The 26,275-nt window shown below is 36.1% G+C and overlaps 1 protein-coding gene across 5 annotated transcripts in view; it reads left to right on the forward strand.

The window, feature by feature from the left end:
* DMXL2 (Dmx like 2) overlaps positions 1-26,275 on the forward strand; it is a 153,693-nt gene that overhangs the window by 42,648 nt on the left and 84,770 nt on the right. For all 5 annotated transcript variants that reach the window (XM_077764401.1, XM_077764403.1, XM_077764402.1 and 2 more), the window contains exons 7-8: positions 20,355-20,533; positions 22,415-22,598. In XM_077764401.1, the coding sequence (XP_077620527.1) occupies positions 20,355-20,533; positions 22,415-22,598 (363 nt within the window). The remainder of the gene's footprint in view (positions 1-20,354; positions 20,534-22,414; positions 22,599-26,275) is intronic.

The raw sequence follows: 26,275 nt of genomic DNA on the forward strand, positions 1-26,275 counted from the left end.
TTATTTCTTAGACCTCTTCTCTGACAACTGTTGTCCTCTGACAATACTCACTCCCTTGGTGATCTTATCTCATGGCTTTAAGTGCATTCAGATTTGTATCTTTTGCCTGTAACTCTCCCCTGAGCTCCAGGCTAATTGTATGTGCACGCGGGCGCACACACACACACACTGCACACATACGTATACATACACACACACACATGTGCACATACATAAAACTAATACAAGTCATCAAGTAAACATGTCTAAAATGGACTCTCTAAAATTGAGCCTACATGGCTCAATCAGTTAAGCGTCTGACTCTTGATTTCAAAGTAGGTCATGATCTCATGGTTGTAAGATTGAGCCCCACATTGTGCTCTGTTATGGGCATGGAGCCTGCTTGAGATTCTCTCTCCCTCACCCTATGTCCTTCCCTTCCCTCTAAAAAAATAAATAAATAAAATGGAACTCATGATCTCTACCTCTGCCCTCATTCTACTCCCCTGATGGCTCTACCTTCAAAATATATCCACAGTCAGCTCACCTCAGTATCACCTCCATTGTTATAATTTATTTGCAGCCTCTGTCACTTATTACTTGTATTATTATATTAAATTCTTAATTGGTTCTCCCAATTTTTGCTGTGCTCCTATACACTATATTTTCAAACCAGTGGCTAGAGTGCTCTTTTCAAAATGTGAGTCAGATAATGTCATTCCTCTGTTCAAAACTGAAAAGGTTTCCCATTTCATTCAGTAAAAACCCAAGTCTTTATGGTGGCTTTCCAGGCCCCATGCTTACCGCATCCCCCATCACTTCTTTGACTTTATCTTCTGTTCCTCTCTTCCTTGGAAACTTTACTTCAGCCACGCACCCATTGTTATTTTTCCTAAACACAGCTTTTGCACCTACCCAGAAATCTCCTTTCCCAGAGATTTGCCTGGCTTTTCCCTTTAATGTCTTAAATATCACCATCTCTATGAGGCTCTTCCTAAGCACCCTTTTTAAAATTGCTTACCACCTCCCATTATACTTTTTATTCTCTTTTCCTCCTTAAATTATTCATAGCCCTTATCACTAGGAGTCTGTATTAGTTTTCTGTTATTGGATATCAAAGTACTACAGATCGCAGATTCAAACCACACATTTATTATCTCAGCTTCTGTAGTTTAGGTATTTAGGCATCGCTTGGATAGGTGCTCTGATTTGGGACTCCGAAGGCTACAGTAAAGGCATCAGCTAAATTCTGACCCAGAGACTTGACTAAAACAGAATCCTCCTCCAAGCTCACTCAGGTTGTTGGCAGAATTTATGTCTTTGTAGTTCTATGACTGAGGGCGTGGCTTTTCCTGGTTCTTGATCAGAGGCGTCCTCCAGACCCTAGGGTGCCAGCACTTCCTTGCCATTTGGGCTTTCCTCCTCTCTTTTCCTTTCTTCCAATTCCCTGCCTCCTCTTCCTCCTCCTCCTCCCCTCACAGACTGTCTCAACGATTTGGTGGGGTAGGTAGTAAGGAGTCAAAGGATAACAGGAGAAACTAAAAGTAAATAAATTGGAAGAAAAAAATTAAAAGTAGATTTTAAAAACAAACACTGAAGGGTGCCTGGGTGGCTCAGTTGGTTGAACATCTGACTCTTGATTTTGGCTGAGGTCATGATCTCTGGGTTGTTGGATTGAGTCCCTCTTCGGGCTCTGGGCTGAGTGTGGAGCCTGCTTGGGATTTTCTCTCTCCCTCTGCCCTTCTCCCCTACTCACACTCACACACACACACACACACACACACACACACACACACACACACACANAAGCCAATCACCTGCAAATTTTTTTTTTAGAAACAAGCTTATTTAATCTTACTTTCATTAGCAAAAAAGTGGAAGTATATAGATTCTACAAAACCCACAAATAATGCCACTACCACCTGCAACCACACTTAACATTTTGCTGTAAATTTCTTCTAGAATTTACATGCAATTTACATGAATACATGCATGCCCCCCTTTTCTTTAGGTTTAGTCCTTTTTATCTCTTTTTGACTTCTTTTGCTTAACAGAATATGGTGACTATTACTGTTATTAAACATTCTCTTACATACAATATCATTTTCCATGGCTACATAGTATATTTCATATATACATATTCATTATATAAAGAACCATAATTTATGACTTGACCTNTGGCATTTTAAAATCTTTCACCACTACTGTATGTTGGGTGCAACATTAGCTAATGCAATCAACATTTACTGATGCATATATTTCCATGACAGTATATCTGCACTGTGAATTGGACTCTATGTTTATATAAAACAACCCTCATTGCCTTATTTAATGATCCTCATCTTAAGCCGCAGTCACCTGCAAATTTTAAAAAACTCCTAATATTTAATATTTCTGGGTAGAATGTAGAGATGCAAGAAGAGTTTTCCATAATGTCTGAAAAACAAAGTTAGTCAAAGGTAAATGTCAGCATCACAGGAAAAATAGTTTGAAAAAGAGTAGGGGTGCCTAGGTGGCTCAGTTGATTGTGTCCAAGTCTTGATCTTAGCTGAGGTCTTGATCTCAGGGTGATGACTTCAGGCACCATATTGGGCTCTGTGCTGGGCATGAAGCCTACTTTAAAAAATAAATAATTTTTGCCTTTGATCTCTAGAACTAGGCAGTCATCTTTAAAACTTTGATCTTTAAAAACTAGCATTCCATTACTCCTAAAGCTTGACCATGAAAAAATGGCCATACCAACAGATTTGTTCTTTTTGTTACTCATATTTCTTAGGGTTACCATATGCTGACAAATGATTAGTAAGGCTAGTCATTCCTTTGATTTAACAAGTCTGTCATAGTTGAGGCCATGATGATTTAATAGAGGACAGAATCAGTGTGATCAGAGAGCTAGTCTAGATTCATACTGGAATGCAGCTTTATATTTCCAGTTGGTCTTTGCCCTGACATCAGCTTGGGTACTGTTGTGCGTGCTATGCTGCATTTGAAGCATGTTTTCCCACTACCCTCTCTCAAATGCAATTAATGGTACTATTGTAAACACTTAGGTTTTCCTTAAAACATGTGTTTTGGCATATATATCATCTGATGTACTTTTTAAAAAATTACATCTTAAAAAATTTATTTTATTTATTTTATTTTTAGAGAGAGAGTGTATATGAGAAGGGGAAGGGGCGACGGGAGAGGGACAGCCAGAGAATCTGAAGTAGGTTCTATGCCCAGCATGGAGCCTGGCATGGGGCTCAGTTCTACAACCCTTGGGATCATGACCCAAGCTGAAATAGAGGGTTGGTAATTCAACTGACTGAGCCACTCAGGTGCCCCATGGTATATTTCTGTTTTTAAAGTTTATTTATTTTGAGAGAGAGAGAGCAGGGGACAGGCATAAAGAGGGGGAGAAAGAGAATCCCAAGCAGGCTCTGCACTGTTGGTGCAGAGTCCAATGTAGGGCTCAAACTCACTAACCGCAGGATTGCTACCTGAGGCAAAGTTGGGTGGTTAACTGACTGGGCCACTCAGGCACCCCAGCTCTCAATTTAAATATCACTTTTTTAAGGAAACCTCCCAGACCAGGTCAATTCTTCCAAGTATATACTCTCACAGTATGCTTTTTATTTGTAGCACTTAACATAATTTTATTAAAACAGTAATGTATATCTTTTTTTTAAGTAGTCTCCATGCCCAGTGTGAGGATTGAACTCACGATCCTGAGATCAAGACCTGAGCTGAGCTGAGATCAGGAGTCTGACCCTTAAATGACTGAGCCAGCCAGGCACCCCAGCAGTAATTTGTATCTTTATTTACTGTTGTCTTCCCTTCTGGAGTATAAGCTCTGTACAATTCTGAATTATATTTTGTTGTCTCCTATCTCTTCCTTCCCCTCTCCCAGCTGTATCCCCAGCAGTTTATACAGTGTCCACATTGAGTAAATATTTATTGTTGGAGTGAATCACGTGATCATTCTGTAGTATATAAGCAGTTAATAGCATATCATTATCCATTACAGACTAATTTTGTTTTTAAGGCTGAAGCAGTCTGAAAGTCATTGAATTTGCTCAGAGTAAAATTTAGCTTTTTAACAGATCTGTATCTGGACATGATCACATGAAATATAATTCTTATGAAATATATTACAATGCACGTAATTGGATTCAATTAAGAATAGTATATTAATAGAAATTAGAAGATGTGTACCTTCTCTAAATGAGACAAATGAATTGTTAAAATACTTACAAAAAGTACTGTTTGTTTTGTACATTCTTCTTGTCTTACAGTTGATTTCTCTTATATATTATTTTTTTATTGAAGTAATTAACATACAGTGTTCTATTAGTTTCAGGTATACAATATAATGATTCAACAATTCTATACATTACTCAGTGCTCATCAAGATAAGTGTTCTCTTAATCTCCTTTACCCGTTATACTCATTCCCCTACCGATCTCCCCTTTGGCAACCACTGGTTTGTTCTCTGTGTTTAAGAGTCTTTTTTTTCCTCTTTTTTTTTCTTTGTTTTGTTTCTTAAATTCCACATATTAGTGAAATCATTTGGTACTTGTCTTTCTCTGACTGACTTATTTCACTTAGTATCATACCCTCTAGGTCCATCTATGTTGTTGTAGATGTCAAGATTTCATTCTTTTTTATGGCAGAGGAATATGCCTCTGTGTGTGTGTGTGCCCATGTGCACATGCACGTGTGCATGCGTGTGTACACACCATATCTTCTTTATCCATTCATCTATTAATGGACATTTAATATCCTTATATCTTGGTGATTCTAAATAATGTTGCAGTAAATATAGGATTGCATATATCTATTAAATTAGTGCTTCTGTTTTCTTTGGGTAAATGTCCACCAGTGGGATTACTAGATTACTTGGTAATTCTATATTTAATATTTTGAGGAAACTCCATACTGTTTTCCAGAGTGGCTACACCAATTTGCATTTCCACCAAAAGTGCACAAGGTGTTTCTTTTTTTGCACATCCTCACCAACACTTGTTATTTCTTGTGTTTTGAGTTTAGACATTATGACAAATGTGAAGTGATATCTCATTGTGGTTTTGACATATATTTTGTGATGACTAGTGATAAGCATTTTTTCATGTGTCTCTTGGCCATCTGTATGTCTTCTTTGCAAAAATGTCTATACATGTCCTCTAGCCCAGTTTTTTAATTGGATTATTTGTGGGGTTTTTTTTTGTGTGTGCTGAGTTGTAAAAGCTCTTTATATGTTTTAGATATTAAACCCTTATCAGAGAAATCATTTGCATGTATCATTCAGTAGGTTACCTTTTTGTTTTGTTGATGGTTTTTTTCACTGTATAAAATCTTATTTTGGTATGGTCCCAATAGTTTCATTTAGCTTTTGTTCCCCCTGCTTCAGAAGATAAATCTAGAAAACGTTTCAATGCCTCATGTCAAAGAAATTACTGCCTGTTTTCTTCTAGGAGTTTTAACAGTTCCAGGTCTCATATTTAGGTCTTTAATCCATTTTGAGTTTATTTTTGTATATGGTGCAAGAAGGTGGTCCAGTTTCATTCTTTTGCATGTAGTTGTCCAGTTTTTCTATTCCTGTTTGTGGAAGAGATGATCTTCTTTCCATTGTATATTCTTGCCTCCTTTATCATAGATTCATTGACCATATAATCATGAGTTTATTTCTCAGATCTCTGTTCTGTTCCGTTGATCTATGTGTTTGTTTCTCTGACAGTATCATACTGTTTTGATTACTACAGTTTTGTAGTATATCTTGAAATCCTGGATTGTGATACTTCCACCTTTCTCATTTTTTTTTTCAAGATTGCTCTGGCTATTTGGGGTCTTTTGTGGTTCCATACAAATTTTAGGATTATTTGTTCTCGTTCTATGAGAATGTTGGTGATATTTTGATAAGGATTACATTGAATCTGTAGATTGCTTTGGGTACTATGGACATCTTAACAACATTAATTCTGCCAGTCCATGAGCATGGAATATATTTCCATTTGTTTTTGTCACCTTCAAAATTTTTTTGTTGGTGTTTTATAATTTTTAGAGTACAGGTATTTCACCTCTCTGGTTAAGTTTAATTTTATTCTTTTTGGTACAGTTATAAATGGGGTTGTTAATTTCTCTTTCTGCTACCTCTTTATTAGTGTATGGAGATACAATAGGCTTTTGTGTGTTAATTTTGTATACTGTGACTTTATTAAATCCATTCAGCACTTCTAGTAGTTTTTTGGTAGAATGTTTAGGGTTTTCTGTAGTTTATCATCTGCAAATAGTGAAAATTTTATTTCTTTGTGGTGAAAGTAGACATTTTTGTCTTGTCCTCTATCTTAGAGGAAGATCTCTCAGTTTTTCACCATTGAGTATGATGTTAGCTGTGGGTTTTTTCAGATAGCCTTTATTTTGTTGAGGTACATTCCCCTCTACACTTACTTTGTTGAGGGGTTTCATCATGAATGCATGTTGTACTTTGTCAAATGCTTCTTGTGCATCTATTGAGATTATATGGTTTTTATCCTTGTTAATGTGATGTATCATGTTGATTGATTTGCAAATATTGAACCACCCTTGCATGCCTGGAATACATCGTACTTGATGGGGGTGAATGAGTTTTTAAAGGGATTCTTGGATTCAGTTTGCTAATATTTTGTTGAGGTTTTTTGCATCTATATTCATCAGAGATATTGGCATGTAGTTTTCTTTTTTTGTAGTGTCTTTATCTGGTGCTGGTATCAGGATAATGCTGGCTTCATAGAATAAATCTTCGTTCCTCTTTTATTTTTTGGAATAGCCCCTCATGTAATCTTAATGTTTCTGATTGTCTCTATTTGCATAGTCAGTGTCTTATGTTTGCCTCAGCTATATGTCACACTTTGAGACTATTTTAGGATATATGGTTTTTTGACAACAGGGTCATGTGGTACATTAAAAACTATTAATGACCCATGTATGATGATCAGTATTCAGTGGTTGAACATCTACTGAATTTGAACTCTCATCTCTAATGAATTCAAAAGATACCCTTGTACTTTAAACACAACTCAGCAATAAGACTAAAACCATATCCTCTCAAATGGGACATCTAGATTTAATGTTCCTCAAAGATTCTGTTTGCATGTTCCATAATGCTTAGTATCTTTTTCTTTGAATTTTTATTACAGTAGCCTTAGCAGTTGATTATTATTTTTCCCCAAGTATTAGTCATGTTTTCTTTGCATTAAATTCTTCTAATTCTCCTAAGAGATAAGTGTTCTGTAATTCTAATGGAAAATTAAGAATGCCTTACTGGTAAGGATCCTTTGGAGGTTAATAAAATGCATCATGGATTTAAAAAGCTTATTTCCTCACATTTTTGAGAAGTTACTACATCTAATAAAGATCTTCTTGAAAAAAGAACAGAAACTAACTTGGTAATGTTGGCATTTCCCTCCCCCCCAATCTGTTCTCCTTCTGTTAATAAAGCCAAGCTTGTCTGACTTGATGAAACAGATGGTAGCTGTGTGATCTACCACTAGAAGGCATTTTCCACCGCCTCTGCTACATATGACAATGTTTCAGTTCAGGTGTTGTGGAACTCAAAATCAGCTACCTTCAGGATTTTTAATATTTTTAGTATTTCAGTTCATTGAGCACTTCCTATTTTGGGGGCGCTTAGTAGTATTTTAAGTTTTTATCTGGACTTTAAAGTCTTACTTGTTAAAAAGCTCCCCCTCCAACGTGTACCTGCTTAAACCTTCAGTTCAAGAATTGTTTGCTTTGTTTGCTATGTATTTATTTCAATTTTTTATGTTTATAAAGTTTATCTCTGAACACTTTCTGTAAGAGTTGGTTATTTTGTAAAATTTGAAAGTGATTTAAAATACCATTTCCTTGGAAACATTTTTTAAAAAATAGAGAATAGAGGATTAATGCTTCTGAGTAGAAAACTGGGCTGTTTAAGAACTTGGATAAGAATTTTTGAGGAGGGTGATTTTGGCAGGAAGGAAAGCAGAAGCCTACAGAATGTTTCCAGAAACTACTTCCTCTTGAAAGCACTTCTCTGTTCCTAGATTCAGTGTTTTGGTTATTTAAGGATTGGCTTCTTGACCTTTTTCCTTCTTTAAAATGGAAATATCTTTACTTTTTAAATGTGATTTATTTATTTATTGTAAAAAACATGCAAAGAAAATGAAAATCCTCTGCCAAATAGTCCTACCTTCAATAAAAAAGATCACTGTTTTCTGTTCAGTATATATTCTTTCAGACTTTTTGATTCTTTGTAAGCCACATGGAAGTATGTGTGCATATACACACATACTCAAATTAGGTCATATTCTTTAAATTGATGTTTTCACTTAATACATCATAGATTGCTGTGTCAATACACATGTATGTGTATTCTTTTTAAAGGGGACATAATTTCCCATTATATGAATGAATATATTGTATTTTAACTGGATAACTATTAATGAACATTAAGTGTTCTGATTTTTTCTATTGCTATTAAATATGAGCATCCTTGTACATAAATCTTGTCCTGTTGTTTCCTTTTTACAATTAACTTTATTGAAATATAATTAAGGTAAGATAAAATGTTTATGTGTACAGTTCAGTGAATCTTGACAGATTTATATACTTTCTCAAGATTTGTTTTTGCTGTTCAGGGTCTTTTGTGATTTTATATAAATTTTAGGATTTCTTATTCTAGTTCTGTGAAAAATACTGTTGGTATCTTGATAAGGATTGCGTTGAATCTATAGATTGCTTGAGTAGTGTAGATTTTTTTACAATATTAATTCTTCCAGTACATGAATACAGTATATCTTTCCATTTGTTTGTATCTTCTTTGATTTCTTTCATCAGGGTCTTCTAGTTTTCAGTGTGTAGGGCTTTCACCTCTTTGGTTAAATTTATTCCTAGGTATTTTATTCTTTGTGATGCAGTAGTAAATGGGATTGTTCTTCTTAATTTCTGTTTATGCTATTTCATTATTAGTATATAGAAATACAGCAGATTTCTCTATATTGATTTTGTATCCTCCAACTTTATGAAATTCATTTATTAAGTATGATAGTTTTTTGGTAGAATCTAGGTTTTTTATATGTAGTATATCATTTGCAAATAGTAACAGTTATACTTCAAAATGCCTTTTCTTTCCTTTTTCTTGTCTGATTACTGTGGCTAGGACTTCCAATACTATGGTGAATAATAATGGTGAGAGTGGACATTTTTGTTTTGTTTCCAATCTTAGGAGAAAGCTTTTAGTTTTTTACAATTGAGTATGATGTTAGCTGTGGGTTTGTTTTATATATGGCTTTTATATGTTCACTGTATACCACTTTGTTTAGTTTTTATTAAGAATGGATATTTGTCAAATGCTTTCTCTACATCAGTTAAGATGATCTTAGGAATTTTATCCTTCATTTTGTTAATGTAAAGTATCATGTTTATTAATTTGCATAACATGAATCATCCTTGGATCCTGGAATAAATCCTACTTGATTGTGATGAATTATCCTTTTAATTTATTTTTGAATTGGTTTGGTAAGATTTTGTTGAGGATTTTTTGTACCTGCATTCATCAGGAATTTTGCTCTGTAATTTTTTCCCACAGAATTGTGGAACTTTATTTCAATTTATATCATGTGTGTGAGTGTGTGTGTGTGTGTGTGTGTGTGTGTGTGTGTGTGTGTGTGTGTCTGGTTTTGGTATCAGGATAATGCTGGCCTCATAGAATGAATTTAGAAGGATTTCTCCCTCTTACATTTTGTAGAATACTTTGAGAGGGATGGGATATAACTCTTCCTTAAATATTTGGTAGAATTCAGCTGTGAAGCCATCTGGTATTGGACTTTTGTTTATTGGGAGTTTTTTGATTACCAACTCAACTTACTTATTAGTAGTAGGCCTGTTCAGATTTTCTATTTCTTTATGATTCAGTTTTGGGAGATTGGTGTTTCTAGGAATTTATCCATTTTTTTCTAAGTTGTTCAATTTATTGGCATATAGTTTTCTTTGTCATAATCTGTAATTTTTATGTATTTCCTTGGTGTTGGCTGTAATTTCTCTTTCATTTCTGATTTTATGTTCTCTGTCTTTTTTTCTTGATTAGTCTGGCTAAAGGCTTAATAAGTTTATCTTTACAAAGCATCAGCTCTTAGTCATGTTGATCTTTTCTATTCCTTTTTAATCTCTATTTCATTTATTTATACTATGATCTTTATTACTTCCTTTCTTCTACTCATTTTGGCTTTGTCCTTTTTCTAGTTTCTTTAGCTGCAAGGTTTGATTGCTTATTTGAGATTTGTTTGTTTCTTGAGGTACACTTGTATCTCTCTAAACTTACCTCTTAGAACTACTTTTATTGCATTCCACAGATTTTGGACCATTGTTTTTCATTTTTCATTTGTCTCCCTGTTTTTCTCATTTCTTCTTTGATCTTTGATCAACTCATTGGCTGTTCAGTAGCATCTTGTTTTGCCTTCATGTATTTGTTCTTTCCTTCCAATTTTTTCTCCTTGTAATTGATTTCTAGTTCATATTGTTAGAGTTAGAAAAGATGCTTGATATGATTTCAGTCTTCTCAAATTTATTTAAAGATATTTTTTGGCCTAATGTGACCTATCCTGGAGAATGTTCTGTGTGTACTTGAAAAGAATGTATTCTGCCGTTTTTGGGTGGAATGTTCTGTTAAGTCCATCTGGTCTAATGTGTTGTTCAAAGCCACTGTTTCCTTCTGATTTTCTTTCTGGATGACCTATCCATTAATGTAAGTGGGGTATTTAAGTTCTCTATTAGTATTGCATTACTGTCAGTTTCTCCATTTATGTCTGTTAATATTTGCCTTATATCGTAAGTGCTCCTGTATTGGGTGCATAGATATTTATAATTGTTATATCCTCTTGTTTGAGTGATCTCTTTATTATTATGTAATACCCTTTTTTTTTGTCTTGTTACAGTTTTTAAGTCTGTGTTATCTGATATAAGTGCTACCTCCACTTTTTTTTCTCCTCCATTTGCATGGAATATCTTTCTTAATCCTTTCACTTTGTCTATATTGTCTTTAGGTTGGAAATTAGTCTTGTAGGCAGCATATAGATGAGTCTTTTTTTTTTTTAAATAGTTTATTGTCAGGTTGGTTTCCATATAACACCCAGTGCTCTAGATGAGTCTTGTTTTTAAAATTTTATTTTTAAAATTCAGGTATAACATACAGTGTAATATTAGCTTCATGTGTACCATATAATGATTTAATAATTCTGTACATTACCCTGTGCTCATTACAGTAACTGTACTCTTAATTCCCATCACCTGCTTTATCCATCCACCCATTCACCTCCCCTCTTTCTGAAACCACCAGTTCTCTATATTTGTCTGGTTTTTTGTCTTTTTCCTTTGTACATTTATTTTGTTTCTTAATTTCCACATATGACATCAGCTGTAGAAACATCTTTTAAGATATGTTTCCTTTGGTAAGGGAAACAAAAACAAAATTAAACTACCAGAACTGTACCAAATAAGAACCTTTTGCACAATGAAGGAAATCATCAATCATCAACAAAACACAACTTACTAAATGAGAGGAGATATTTGCAAATTACATATTTGATAAAAGGTTAATATCTGAAATATATAAAGAACTAGTACAACTCAATACCAGTAAAACCCTCAAATCCAATTCAAAATGGGCAGAGGACCTGAATACACATTCTTCCATAGAAGACCTACAGATGGCCAACAGACATATGAAAAGTGCTTTTTTCTAAGTTGTTCAATTTATTAGCATATAGTTGTTCAGCTTAGATGGTTTTCATTACTGTGTCTTCAACTAGCTGATTCGTTCCTTATCCTATAATCTGCTGTTCATTCTTTTTAGTGTATTTGTCATTTCAGTTATTGTGTTTTTCAGCTCTGATTGGTTATTTTTTATATTTTCCATCTCTTTGTTGAAATTCTCAGTGAGTTCATTAACTCTTCTCTCAGTTTCTGGTGAGCTCTTTGTGACCATTACTTTGAACTCTTTATTGGGCATGTTGCTTATCTCTGTTTTGTTTAGCTCTTTTCCTGTCTAATTTTGTCTTATTCTTTCAATTGGGACGTATTCTTCTGTCTTTTCATTTTCTCTAACTCTCTTGTGTTTGTTTCTTTGTATTAGGCAAGTCAGCTTTATCTCCTGATCTTGAAAGTGGTGGACTTGTATAGAATGGGTCCCATGGTGCTTTGTAGTGCAGTCCCCCCCCGGTCACTAGAACCGGGGTTTCCCTGGTGTGGGGTGTGTGTGCCCTCCTGTTGTGGCTAAGCTGTGACCTGTGTGGCTCTGCTAGGGAGTGTACTCATCCTGGGTGTATGCATTGAGCTAGGTGTGGTGCGCTGGGTGCTGCTTTGGAAGTGTGCCTGCTAGGGCTGGCTGGTTGGTTGGTTAGGTTGTAGGAGTATGCTAGGCAGAGAATGCTGGCAGATGGAGAGTGTCAGGACTGACTCTAGAAAGCTTCTGGCTATCTAGCATAGGGGAGGGCAAGAAAAATGGTACTAGCCAGCACTTTTGTTGACAGAGAAAGCTCCTGCAAATCCCTGCCTATCTGGCACACATTCTAAAACTAGTCAGGGGGCGCCTGGGTGGCTCGGTTGGTCAAGTGTTCGACTTCGGCTCAGGTCATGATCTCACAGTCCGTAGGTTCAAGCCCTGCATCGGGCTCTGTACTGACAGCCAGCTCAGAGCCTGGAGCCTGTTTCAGATTCTGTGTCTCCCTCTCTCTCTGACCCTCCCCTGCTCATGCTGTCTCTCTCTCTCTCTCTCTCAGAAATAAATAAAACATTAAAAAATTAAAAAAAAATAAAATTAGTCAGTATATTTTCTTCTCATATACCCTAGGCTGTTTTCAATCTGCTGCTTTTATACTGTGTCTTGAGCTGAGTTATTTAGCATACTGGGTCTGTAAGGGCAGAAACTCCGTTTTCTATAGCCTTTGGCTGTCTTGGAGTTAAGCCCAGCTGGTTTTTAAAGCCATGTATTATGGGGACTCACTTTCTCAGTGCAGGTCTCCAGGGCTGGAGGTGTCTGTTGCGGGGTCTGATCCCCTTGCTTCTCTTGCTTGTGGGTAGCCAGGCCAGGGGTTTGGTTCCCAGTCAATTCTCTGCCCTTCCTATCCTTTTCAGTGTGACCGTCTCTATGATTAGCTGTGGAAGATCTGTTCTTCCAGTCTTCAGGTTGTTTTCAGAGTGAATTGCAGTACATGTTGCTGGCTTTGGTGTTTCTGTTAGAGGAGGTAAGTGTCAGGATCCTTGTACTTTGCTGTCTTTTCTTCTTTCCATAGCTTTATAGTAAGTTTTGAAATTGGGTAGTGTGAGTCTTCTAACTATTTTTTCTTTAAAAATATTTTGGTGGTATTGTTTCTTTGATGTCTTACAAATTTTAGAAGGCAGTCAGTTTCTGCCAAAAATCCTGCAGTGATTTTGGTTGTGTTCACATTGTATCTTTATAGATCAGTTTGTGAAGAGTTGGATCAGTTACATTTCTTCTTTCAGATCCATGAATATGATGTGTTTCACTTTTTATTTAGGTCTTCTTTGTCTTAGCGGTATTCTGTAAAGTTTTGAGCATACATAATCATAATTTGTTAAATTTGTCTTCCTAATGTAAAGGATATTTAAATAGATTATATTTCCAATTATTGCTAACATGTAGAAAGAAAATTACTGTTTGAAGTTTGATCGTTATTCTTATGACCTTGGTATCAGGTCTGACTTTTTTTTTTATAGATTCCTTAGAGTTTTGTGAAATATTGACAGTTTCACTTCTTCCTTTCAAATCTCTATGTTTTTTCTGTTTTTCTATGAATATTTTCTATTTTTATTCTATTTCTATTTATTTTTTTATTCTATTTCTATTTATTTTTTCCCTTGCTCAACTTACTGGGAGTACTAGGACCAACTTCTGGGAAAAGCGTTTGTCTTTCCCCATTATAAATGATATAAGTTGTAGGTTTACTGTAGATGTACTTAATTAGGTTGAGGATGTTCCCTTCTGTTCCTTCAATTCCTAGTTGGCAGAGAGCTTTTATTTCTCTCATGAACTAATGTTTACTTTGTCCGTTTCTTTTTCTGTATATATTAAGATAATTATAGAAGTTGTGTTTTCTTTTTCTTAAGATGGTAAGTTACAGAAATTGATTTTTAAATGTTAAACTCACTTTGCTCAGATAACTCCACTTGGTAATGATTTTTTAAAATATATTGCTGGATTGGGCTTGCTGATTTAAAGATGTTTGAAACTGGGGTGCCTGGGTGGCTTAGTCGGTTAAGCGTCCGACTTTCGCTTAGGTCATGATCTCGCGGTTCGTGGGTTCGAGCCCCGCGTCGGGCTCTGTGCTGACTGCCAGCTCAGAGCCTGGAGCCTGTTTCAGTCTGTGACTCCCTCTCTCTCTGACCCTCCCCTGCTCACGCTGTCTCTCTCTCTCGCCTAGAAATAAATAAAAATATTAAAAAAGAAAATTAAAGATGTTTGAAACTATGTTCATGAGAGATAGTTCTTTAAGGTTTTCTTATGTTTTGGTATCGGGGTAATAATACCATTTTTATACAGTGAGACCTTTTTCTCAATTTTCTGCAGTAATTTATGTAGGACTGGTGCTATTTCTTCTCTAAATTTGGTAAAATTCATCAATGGTCCTAGAGTTTTGGTTGTAGTTTTCTTTTGTTTCTGTTTTTGTTTTGGTAAAAAGATTTCAAACTTTGAATTAAACATTTTTTTTTTTCCTGTAAAGATTATTTATTTTTTTTTTAATAGTTTATTGTCAAATTAGTTTCCACATAACACTCAGTGCTCATCCCCACAAGTATCCTCCTCCATGCCCATCCCCCCCTCCCCCCACATCCATGAATTAAACATTTTTTAAATAGTTTGTCAAGTTGGTTTCCATATGACACCCAGTGCTCATCCCCACAAGTGCCCTCCTCCATGCCCATCACCCCCCTTCCCCTCTCCCCCAACCCATCTGCCCTCAGTTTGTTCTCAGCATTCAAGAGTCTCTCATGATTTGCCTCTTTCCCTCTCCTCAAATATTTTTCCCCTTCTTAAACGTGGTCCTCAGTTAAGTTCCTCCTAATCCTCCTATACGTTCAAACATATGGTATCCATCTTTCTCTGCCTGACTTATTTCGCTCAGCATAACACCCTAAAGTTCCATCCATGTTGCTGCACATGGCCAGATTTCATTCTTTCTCATTGCCAGGTGGTATTCCATTGTATAGATAAATGACATCTTCTTGATCCATTCATCCATTGATGGACACTTAGGCTCTTTCCATGATTTGGCTATTTTGAGAGTGCTGCTATGAACATTGAGGTACATGTGCCCCTGTGCATCAGCATTCCTGTATCCCTTGGGTAAATTCCTAGCAGTGCTATTGCTGGGTCATAGGGAAGTTCTATTCTTAGTTTCCTGAGGAAGCTCCACATTGTTTTCCAGAGGGGCTGTACCGGTTTACATTTCCACCAACAGTGTAGGAGGGTGCCCGTTTCTCCACATCCTNTTTCATTCTTCTGCATGTTGCTGTCCAGTTCTCCCAGCACCATCTGTTAAAGAGGCTGTCTTTTTTCCTTTGGATACTTTTTCCTGCTTTGTGAAAGATTAGTTGGCTGTACATTTTTGGGTCCAAAATTGAGTTCTTTATTCTATTCCATTTGTCTATGTGTCTGTTTTTGTGCCATTACCATACTGTCTTGATGATGACAGCTTTGTGGTAGAGGCTAAAGTCTGGGATGGTGATGCCTCCCGTTTGGTTTTNCATTGTTGGTGTATAAAAATGTAACTGATTTCTCTACATTGATTTTGTGTCCTGCAACTTTGCTGAATTCATGGATCTCCTCTAGTAGGCTTCTGGTGGAGTCTGTCCGGTTTTCTATGTAGTGTATCATGTCGTCTGCGAAAAGTGAGAGTTTGACTCCTTCTTTGCCAGTTCTGATGCCTTTTATTTCCTTTTGTTGTCTGACTGCTGAGGCTAGGACTTCCAGCACTATGTTAAACAACAGTGATCAGAGTGGACATCCCTGTCATGTTCCTGATCTCAGGGGGAAAGCTCTCAGTTTTTTTCTCCATTGAGGATGATATTAGCTGAGGGCTTCTCATAGATGGCTTTTATGATGTATAAGTAAGTTCCTTCTATCCTGACATTCTCGAGGGTCTTTATTAAGAAGGGATGCTGGATTTTGTCAGATGCTTTTTCTGCATGTATCGACGGGTCATATGGTTTTTATATTTTCTTTTGTTGATGTGATGTATCACATTGACTGATTTGCGAATGTTGAANGTCTCTTTTCTTTTAGAGAAGCCTTGCTAGAGGTTTGTCAATTTTGTTTTGTTTTTTGTTTTTTTTTTTTTCAAAAAACCAACTCTTGATTTCATTGATCTGTTCANTCCATGGCCTCTGTATGTAGAGTTCTCAATATATCTGTAAGATCCATCTGGTCCAATGTGTCATTCAAGTCCACTGTTTCCTTAGTGATTTTCTGTCTTGTTGATCTCCATTGCTGAAAGTGGAGTATTAAAGTCCCCTGCTATTAGCACATTCTTATCTATAAGATTCTTTTTGTTTGTGATTAATTGTTTTATATATTTAGGTGCTTCCGTATTCAGCGTGTAGACATTTATGATTGTTAGTTCTTCCTGATGGATGGACACTGTAATTATTATGTAGTGCCCTTCTTCATCTATTGTGATTGTCTTTANGGAGGCATTGTGTCGTTTGTGGGATTCATGCTTGTGGTGGTGTCTCTAGTCTTGCGTTCCTTACAACATTTCCTTCAGAGCATCCCCCTCAGGATTTCTTGTAGGGCTGGTTTAGTGGTGACACATTCTTTCAATTTTTGTTTATTTGGAAAGATTTTTATCTCTCCTTCTATTCTGAATGACAGGCTTGCTGGATAGAGGATTCTTGGCTGCATTTTTTTTCTACTCATCACATTGAAGATCTGCTGCCATTCCTTTCTGGCCTGCCAAGTTTCAGTAGATAAGTCTCTCACCACTCTGATAGGTTTCCTTTTGTATGTTAGGGCCCATTTCTCCCTAGCTGCTTTCAAAGTTTTCTCTTTGTCCTTACATTTTGACAGTTTCACTATGATCTCATGCAGAAGATTGATTCAAGGTACGTCTGAGGGGAGTTCTCTGTGTGTCTTGAATTTCAACATCTACTTCCCTCCCCAGGTTGGGGAAGTTCTCTCCTATAATTTGTTCCAGGACTCCTTCAGCACCTTTACCTTTCTCTTCCTTTCCTGGGATTCCTATGATATAGGTATTGTTCCGATTGATTGTATTGCTGTGCTCTTGAACTCTTCTTTCATGTTCCTGGATTAGCTTATCTCTCTTTTTCTCAGCTTCCTCTTTTTCTTTAATTGTATCTTCTAAATCACTTATTCTCCTTTCTGCCTCTTCAATCCGTGCATTGGACACGTCCATTTTATTATGTATCTCATTTAAAGCATTTTTTAATTCATCACAACTATTTTTGAGCTCCATAGTGTTTGTAGCAATGGTTTCTCTGATGTCTTCCATGGTTTTTTCAAGCCCAGAGATTAATTTTATGACTATTGTTCTAAATTCTTGTTCAGTTATGTGGCTTATATCTGTTTTGAGCAGTTCTTTAGCTGTCAGTTCTTCCTGGAGTTTCTTTGGAGGAGAGTTCTTCTGTTTCATCATTTTGGTTAGTTTTCTATCTCCTGTTAATTTTAAAAGCTTGTTGTATACTCTACCCCTGTGAGTTCTGCTGTATTAAAGAGGGCTCTTTGGCTGTTCAGGGCCTGTCTGTTCTGAAAGTGTTCTTTGAATGGTGTCTCTTGGTTTCTCTTGTTGAGAGTTTTGTTATTTTGTTTCCCTACTCATAGGGGTATTTGGGACTCTCCACCATGTGTACTTTGGCTTGTTTCTTGAAGTAGCCCTAGAGCTCCTATTTGTAATTAGGATACTACCTAGCACGGCAGAGATTACAGACTCCATCCACATCATGGTCCCTTAAAAACACTGAAGGCCAAGCATCCCAGAAACCCCGGAGGGTGGTTTCAATTCCTATTCAATTTGGCTCTGAGCTTTCTGAAAAATTCTTTGGTTTGGGTGTCTCCATCCGGCCCTCCTATGGCCGTGCCGGCGCCCTTGAATTAAACATTTTTAATTGATCTAGAGCTGTAGAGGTATTCCGGTTTTCTGTTTGTCCATTTATAAAATTGTCATTCAAGAAATTTGTCCATTTAGCATAAATTGTTGGATTTGGACAAATTTTTCATAGTATTCCCTCATTATTCTTTTAATTTTTATAGAATCTGTAATGTCTCTCCTTTCAAGATTGATAATGGTAATTAGTATTTCTCTATAAACATTTTTGATCACTCTGGATAGATTATCATCAGTTTTATTGATATTTTCAAAACGTAGCTTTGGATTAATTGATTTCACTAGTTACTTTTGTATTTAATTTCATCGATTTCCATTTTTTCTTATACGTACATTTATTCAGGATTTACTTTGTTCTTCTTTACATGATGCTTCAAGTAGACGCTTAGACCATTGATTTGGAACCTTTCTCCTTTTCTAATGCAAGCATTTAAAGCTGTATATTTCCTTTTAATCACTAATGTAGTTGAATCTCCCAACTTTTGATATTGTGCTTTCATTTTCATTCTGTTCAACATATTTAAAAAATTTCTTTGTAATTTAAACGTGTTTAGTTTTCAAATATTTGGGAATTTTCTAGCTATCTTTCTGTTAACAATTTCTAGTTCACTTTTGTGTGGTTTTAATTTTATGCGGTAACAGATGACAGTGGGACTGCTTCATTTGAGTGAGGGCGTGCTGGTGGGATGGGAGAAAGGGGCCAGAATGCCACCTGCTCATGAGGCACTCTGCCTTTCCGTTATGAATCCTGAGGGGGCTCTGAGGTGCCTCTCTGGTTGTTACGGTATGTGGTGTGAAACCACTGCCATAGATTGTGCACTACATTCAATTAGGTGAAAATGATGCTGAGTTGAAGAATGTACTTGGAGGAAAGCAAGGAGTACATTGTTAAGTGGTTGTCTCCAACTAAGCACTTAATGAGAGTTGCTGTATCAATTCAAATATTCAAATAAATGATACCATAGTGGAAACATACATTATGCAGTATAAATTGAAAATGAGTACCAAGATGGTAAGAAACCAGATATGTTCATTTAGTCCAGATGACAGTATTTGGACCTATACACAGTTTCCAAGAATACAGAATTTCATGGTTTCTTAGGATGAGATTTTTGCATGAATTATATCATTTTATTATTTCCTTCAAGGCTGTATTCACTACTGAGGATAGAGCAGTATAAAGATATAGTTTCTGTTAAGTAAGAAAATTATTTGGGCCTTCAACAAAATTCTTATAGCAAAGTAAAATGATGAAGTCAGTGTCTGTTGTTGCACTTGTAAATATATTAAGTGGGCATAGATGTTATTCTCAAATACCTTCACTTCATTTAGAGTGGGGATTAGAAAACTGTGGTTTTTACATTCTTAAAGGGTTGTAAGAAAAAAAACCCCCAAGAATCTATGTCAGAGGCTGTGTGGTCCACAAAGCCTAGTAACTCCCTTAGTGTCTGGCCCTTTAGGGGGAAAGCTTGCCAATTCCTAACTTTGAGTCTAAGAAGCAGTTCATATTTTTGTTTTTGTTTTTGTTTTTGTTTTAATATTTTTATTTATTTCTAGGAGAGAGAGAGAGAGACCGTGAGCAGGGGAGGGTCAGAGAGAGAGGGAGATACAGACTCTGAAACAGGCTCCAGGCTCTGAGCTGGGAGTCAGCACAGAGCCCGACGCGGGGCTCGAACCCATGAACCGCGAGATCATGACCTAAGCGAAAGTCGGATGCTTAACCGACTAAGCCACCCAGGCTCCCCGAAGCAGTTCATATTTTAAAAAGGATTGGTTTAGCCCTTACAGATCTCTTCAAAAAGGAAAGGATGATAACAGTGACTGATGACACAACATCCTTATCTTTTCGTACCTTATCCAAGGGCATCTGGTTTCAGAATCTTGTGTACAGTAACTCCTGAATATTTAAATGAGGGAATTTGGCCTCAGTCTCCATTTGAAAACCACCCTTATGCAGAGGAGATTGATAATGAGCAAACTGTCCATTTATTTTTCAAAAGAAGTATTCTTTAGAGTAATAAACATTTTACATTTGCATTTGAGTTTGTACTATATAAGTAGTATATATGAGTTTGTATATATGAGTATATATATATGTAGTATATATGAGTTTGTACTATATAAAGCTTTCATGTTAATTTTTATAGGTAGCTTAAGTTTTAAAGTTTCTTCAAATCACTTATGTTTTGAGTTCTGTATGTTCAGATTAATTTTATATTGACCTATATGTTTTTGCAGGATGATTGTCTTTTGAAAGTATGGTATCCTATGACTGGCTGGAAATCCTCAATTATACCTCAGGATCATCATGAAGTGAAAAGGAGACAGGCGTCTACCCAGTTTTCCTTTGTTTATTTGGCACATCCCCGAGCTGTGTCAGGTTTTTCATGGCGTAAAACTAGCAAGTATATGCCCAGGTTAGACAAATGTGTCCTATAACTTTAGTTTGTTTGCTTATGTATTTATAAAAATAATGAAAACAGAGGTTTTTTTACTGCATTGGCTTGGTGAAATTGAAGAGCAAAGGCTCTGGGTGTTAACTGCCTGAATTCAAATCCTGCTGTTGTTATGTGCTTTGTGAGCTTTTGCCTAAATTATTAAACTCTCTGTGCTTCAGTTTTCTTCTCTGTATGTAATAGGACCTAACTCGGAGAGTTGTAGTGAGACTCAGTGTGTTAGCATATGTAAATATTGACTGCAAGTCTTTGCACATAGGAAGTGCTTAGGCACTGTTAGCTGATACTGTTAGTGGTAGCAGCAATAGTAAAAGTTTCCAGGAAGGAAATGTTTGCAGGTAACAGAAAAGCACACTTTGAAGAAAAATAAAACATAGTAGTAAATTGTCAGTATTACACATAGTAGGAAAGCATATTATACACAGTGAATAAAGTATCTAGGTTTTTCTTATCTTAGGGCCATGAACAGAGCCTTCTCAAAGAACTTATTATTGTAAGTTTTTGTCATCGTTCAGCATCTCTAATGAGTAGTTAGAAAACTAAACAAACTACAGTATGTCTCATACAAATGATTCCTGTATCATGTATATAGTTATAAAAAAAACTTGTTTAGAAATCTGTATTTATTTTTCAAGGAAGGTTATTTTATCTGTGAACTGTTCACACATGATGGTAAATATAGCACAGCACACATTATAGAAGTGCTCACTGAATGGAGCATTCATACATTAAAAAAATGTTTATTTATTTTTGAGAGAGAGACAGAACGTGAATGGGGGCAATTCAGAGAGAGTGGGAGACACAGAATCCAAAGCAGGCTCTAGGCTCTGAGCTGTCAGCACAGAGCCCAGTGTGGAGCTCGAACTCACAAACCGTGAGATCATGACCTGAGCTGAAGTTGTATGCTTAACTGACTGAGCCACCCAAGCACCCCAAGAGAAGTCCTACATTTTTAAAATCTAAATAAAAAGTTTATTCTGCTTAAGTTATTTGCATCTCTTGAAAACATTTGCAAAACACTTCCTTTGAGTCAGATTCTAGGTAAGCGTGTTTAAAAGGGAGAATGATTATTTGTTCTTTTTTAATGAACAATTAAGTCACTTTAGCTGCTTGATGCGGTAACATTTTTGGTTATTTTAACTTAATGGAAGTTGATTTATAGTTTGAACCTGTATTATCCTTGCAGTTTTATTTTGAAGATGCTCATTTACCCGTTAATAATCTTTTAGATTATAAGGATGATACAAGTACTCCCATAAGCCAGTTTAATTACACTTAATGATATTTTATTATGGTCACTGGAATTTGCAATGATTAGGTTTTCTCTTGCTGTTTATTTGTTTAGAAGATATTAATATTTCTGCAGAGCTTAGTTGTCAAACAGCATGTGTATAATCGGGCATTAATATCTGTTTCCTTTGGAAAGACTATTTCCTAGTTTTTATGGTGTTCACATTCACAGTGTACTATGTATGATTTCAAGCTCTTTGACCACTTTTTATTCATACACTGTAATTTCTAAGTAATTGGAAGCATACTGTACTGTAATTCAGCTTAGCTGTTCAAGACATGATTTTATTGAGTTAAAGTGTCAAGGATATCTAGGTTCTCCCTATTTTATGGTAACTGATTGCAGCCCTGCATTCAGCCTGCCACCTTGCAGATATGAACAGGTAGTAAATGGGTTTTGGTAAGACTGTGAAATAGCCTATGTAAATCCATTACCATTACTGGAAAAATAACTACTCTTGGTACACTGATGCTATTTTTATAGGTGAAGAACCTAATATTAATAACCTTTAATCACTGGCACTGATTTTGTTTCTTTCTCTTTGTCATTAGAGGGTCTGTCTGTAATGTGTTATTAACTTCATGCCATGATGGTGTCTGCCGACTCTGGGCAGAAACCTTATTACCGGAAGATTGTCTTTTGGGTGAGCAGATTTGTGAGACTACCACTTCTAGTGTTGGCAGCAACCTCACTCATGCTGGCAGACAGAAAGACAGAATACAACATGCTCTTGAGGTACGGTATTATTTAAAATAGTACAAAAATTTGGAGATATGTGAGTTTAATGGGAATTTATAAGCTAAAATGCAGATAGTGCACATGGTACATGTAATGATGAAATTAATAGCAAGTAATTTTCACTAATTTGTTTTATGCCTGTAAGATTACTCATTTTATGCCACTTAAAAGCCCAATGCAATAGTAATGATCTTAGACATGTAGTCTCAGTGAATGGAATAATTTTAATTTTTTCATTTTGCATGTCAAGTATGAAAATCTGTAGGAATAAGCAGTTGTGATTAGTAAAACACATAAAGATCTCTGAAATTAGTTGTCATTAAAAAATGATTTGCTTTTGTTTCATGAGGATTAAAATTTACTTTTGTGTTCTAATTAAAAATGGCTATTTTGAGTCTTAAGAATAAAGATGGTGAGATATTAGACACAAGTCAACTTTATACAGTTGCTTAATAATTTCCATGGTTTAATATTGTGAAAGTGAAATAATTTTTCCAATTTTTAAATGATATATGAAATAAAAGTGCTTCTTATGAAATTAGATTGTTTATAATACAAACTTTGTGTCCATTATGACTTGAGAATAGAATGAGATAAACACATTTTTTAAAATTACCAGAAATTTATTAAAACAAACCTAGATTATTAACATTTTTAAAATATTTCCATGTGACTTTTTACTACACAAAGAATATGTGTTTATTCTAACATTAGAGAAAATGTGGAATTTATAATCCAGTTATTCCAGTTATGTGTATTTTTCTTTACTTACAAGATTGAGATAATATATATTTTTTAATTTTAATGTTTTATTTATTTTTGAGAGAGACAGAACATGAGCAGGGGAGGGGCAGAGAAAGAGAGGGAGACACAGAATCTGAAGCAGGCTCCAGGCTCCAAGCTGTCAGCACAGGCCCCAGTGCGGGGCTCGAACCCACCAACTGGGAGATCATGACCTGAGCTGAAGTCTGATGCTTAACCCATTAAGCCACTCAGGCGCCCCCGAGATTGAGATAATATTATGCACTAAGGTTTTATAACTTGCTTTTTTATACTTACTGTGTTATAAACGTCTCTCTACATTACTCATTATGTTTTTACATTTACGTGAACAGTTTCATGGTTGCATAGTCAAAATGCTTTGCTGTTTTTAGCAAGCAGAAATATTTGCATTGGATAGGCTGAGGATGTACTTAAAAGTTTTGTATAAGGAGGGCTTGTCTGATACTGTCTGTAATTGGGCACTATTTATACATTTTTTCCCTCCAAAATTTAAAACATAAATGAAATTAAAAGAGAGAACAGTTAAAGTTATATTTTCTTTAAATATTCATTGAAATTTAATGAGACAAAGTACTTAATTTACTACATGTTTATGGTCATTTATGTATACTTCTGCAGCGTTTTATCTTTAAATTACATATGAGCTTTTGTCCAGACTAAGTGCTTTTTTTTTTTTTTAATTTTTTTTTTAATGTTTTATTTATTTCTAGGAGGGAGAGAGAGAGAGACAGCGTGAGCAGGGGAGGGTCAGAGAGAGAGGGAGTCACAGACTGAAATAGGCTCCAGGCTCTGAGCTGGCAGTCAGCACAGAGCCCGACGCGGGGCCCGAACCCACAAACCGCGAGATCATGACCTAAGCGAGAGTCGGACGCTTAACCGACTAAGCCACCCAGGCGCCCCAAGACTAAGTGCTTTGAGACATCTTTGTATTTATCTCCATGGCACCTAAAGTATTGCTTTTCAGATACTAAATTGAATTACTAATTGCCACATAAAATAAAATCAAAGATAAAAACATATGTATTTAGTAATTTGACACATTTTTGCAACCTTTTAGTAATGTTATTAATAGTTAAAAATTGTTTTTAACAGAAAAAGCCTAATTGTCTGATTTATAAGCTTACCTTGCTTTCTGACATCTTTTCATATGAAACTCCTAACTGCAACGTCTATATAATTCTGTATACACTTTAGTTATACATGTTGTTCCTAGGAGAAAACAATCAAACAGCCTTGCCAATGTAATTTAAAATAATGAGGTAGAGGACACATCATAGACCTGATACTGTTTTCCATACGAAAAGGGGTAAGGGTTGTGGAACTTGAAAGGAAGGACCAGATATAATACTTTCATGCAAAAACAATTGAGAGGACGCCACATTTAATTTAACTGATTGTGAGGAACAAAGGAATAGAATTGGAAATTATTGTAAATCATAGTATTGGGATTTGGGTGATAGAATAAGGAAGTACTTATTGGGGTTATGGTGTAAAGATCCTTTCTTTGTAAAATAGTTCAGGGCACCTGGGTGGCTCAGTGAGTTAGGCATCTGACCCTTGATTTCTGTTCAGGTCGTGATATCATTCATGGTTCATGGGTTCTAGCCCTGCATAGGGCTCTGTAGTGACAGTGTGGAGCCTGCTTGGGATTCTGTCTCCCTCTCTCTCTGCCCCTCTCCCNGTTTTATTTTTAAGAGACAGAGTGTGAGTGGGGGAGGGGCAGAGAGAGGAGGAGACAGAATCTGAAGCAGCCTCCAGGCTGTGAGCTGCCAGCAGAGAGCCTGACGTGGGGCTTGAGCTCATGGAACTGCAAGATCATGACCTCAGTCAAAGTCTAAGGTTTAACCTACTGAGCCACCCATGTGCCCCTAAAAATATACTTTAAAAAATAAAGTAAAATAAAATAGTGCAGATGATTGAGGATGCTAGTGGAGAATTTTAATCATATAGATACACCTCAATTTAAGCAAATCCCATAAGTCAACACTTTTAGTGAGATATTTTTTGGCTATACCTACTTAAGTAGATTCTCCTTATATATAGATACACCTCAATTTAAGCAAATCCCATAGGTCAACACTTTTAGTGAGATATTTCTTGGCTATACCTACTTAAGTAGATTCTCCTTATTCTGTATTTTTGTACTCTTTTTTTTTCCTTTATAATTGAGATTATACATTATTTAGCCGTAACCATGTAGTAGCAAGTGAGAATTTTAGGGAGAAATACCCTTCCTGGTAGGAAGATTCAGAAATTTTTTAACTTATTTTTTTTATTGTTTTTACTAGTAAATTTTAGGTCAGTAGTGGGATATCTTGTAANTATTTATTTTGAGAAAAAGTGTTGTGTGTGCAAGCAGGGGGAGGGGAAGAGGGAGACAGAAAATCCCAAGTAGGCTGTGTACTGTCATTGCAGAGTCGGATGCAGGGCTTGATCCTACAAACCATGAGATCATGACATGAGCTGAAATCAGGAGTTGGCTGCTTAACCAACTGAGCCACCCAGGCACCCTGGGACTCCTAATCATAATAGAAGTTTCTATAGATAAATGAGTATTTTTTTAAAAAATATTTTTATTTATTTCTAGGAGAAAGAGAGAGAGAGACAGCGTGAGCAGGGGAGGGTCAGAGAGAGAGGGAGTCACAGACTCTGAAACAGGCTCCAGGCTCCGAGCTGGCAGTCAGCACAGAGCCCGACACGGGGCATGAACCCACGAACCGCGAGATCATGACCTAAGCAAAAGTCGGACACTTAACTGACTAAGCCACCCAGGTGCCCCGATAAATGAGTATTTTTGAGCAACTACTTCTGCCTTGAACTATAAAATTTGCAAAACCTCTGGTGAATATATTCAGAATTGTTGAGTTGAAGTTAAGAGTTTCCTTTAAAGT

This window comes from Crocuta crocuta, unplaced genomic scaffold (assembly GCF_008692635.1).
Source record: "Crocuta crocuta isolate KB4526 unplaced genomic scaffold, BGI_CrCroc_1.0 scaffold102, whole genome shotgun sequence".
Taxonomy (NCBI): Eukaryota; Metazoa; Chordata; class Mammalia; order Carnivora; family Hyaenidae; genus Crocuta; species Crocuta crocuta.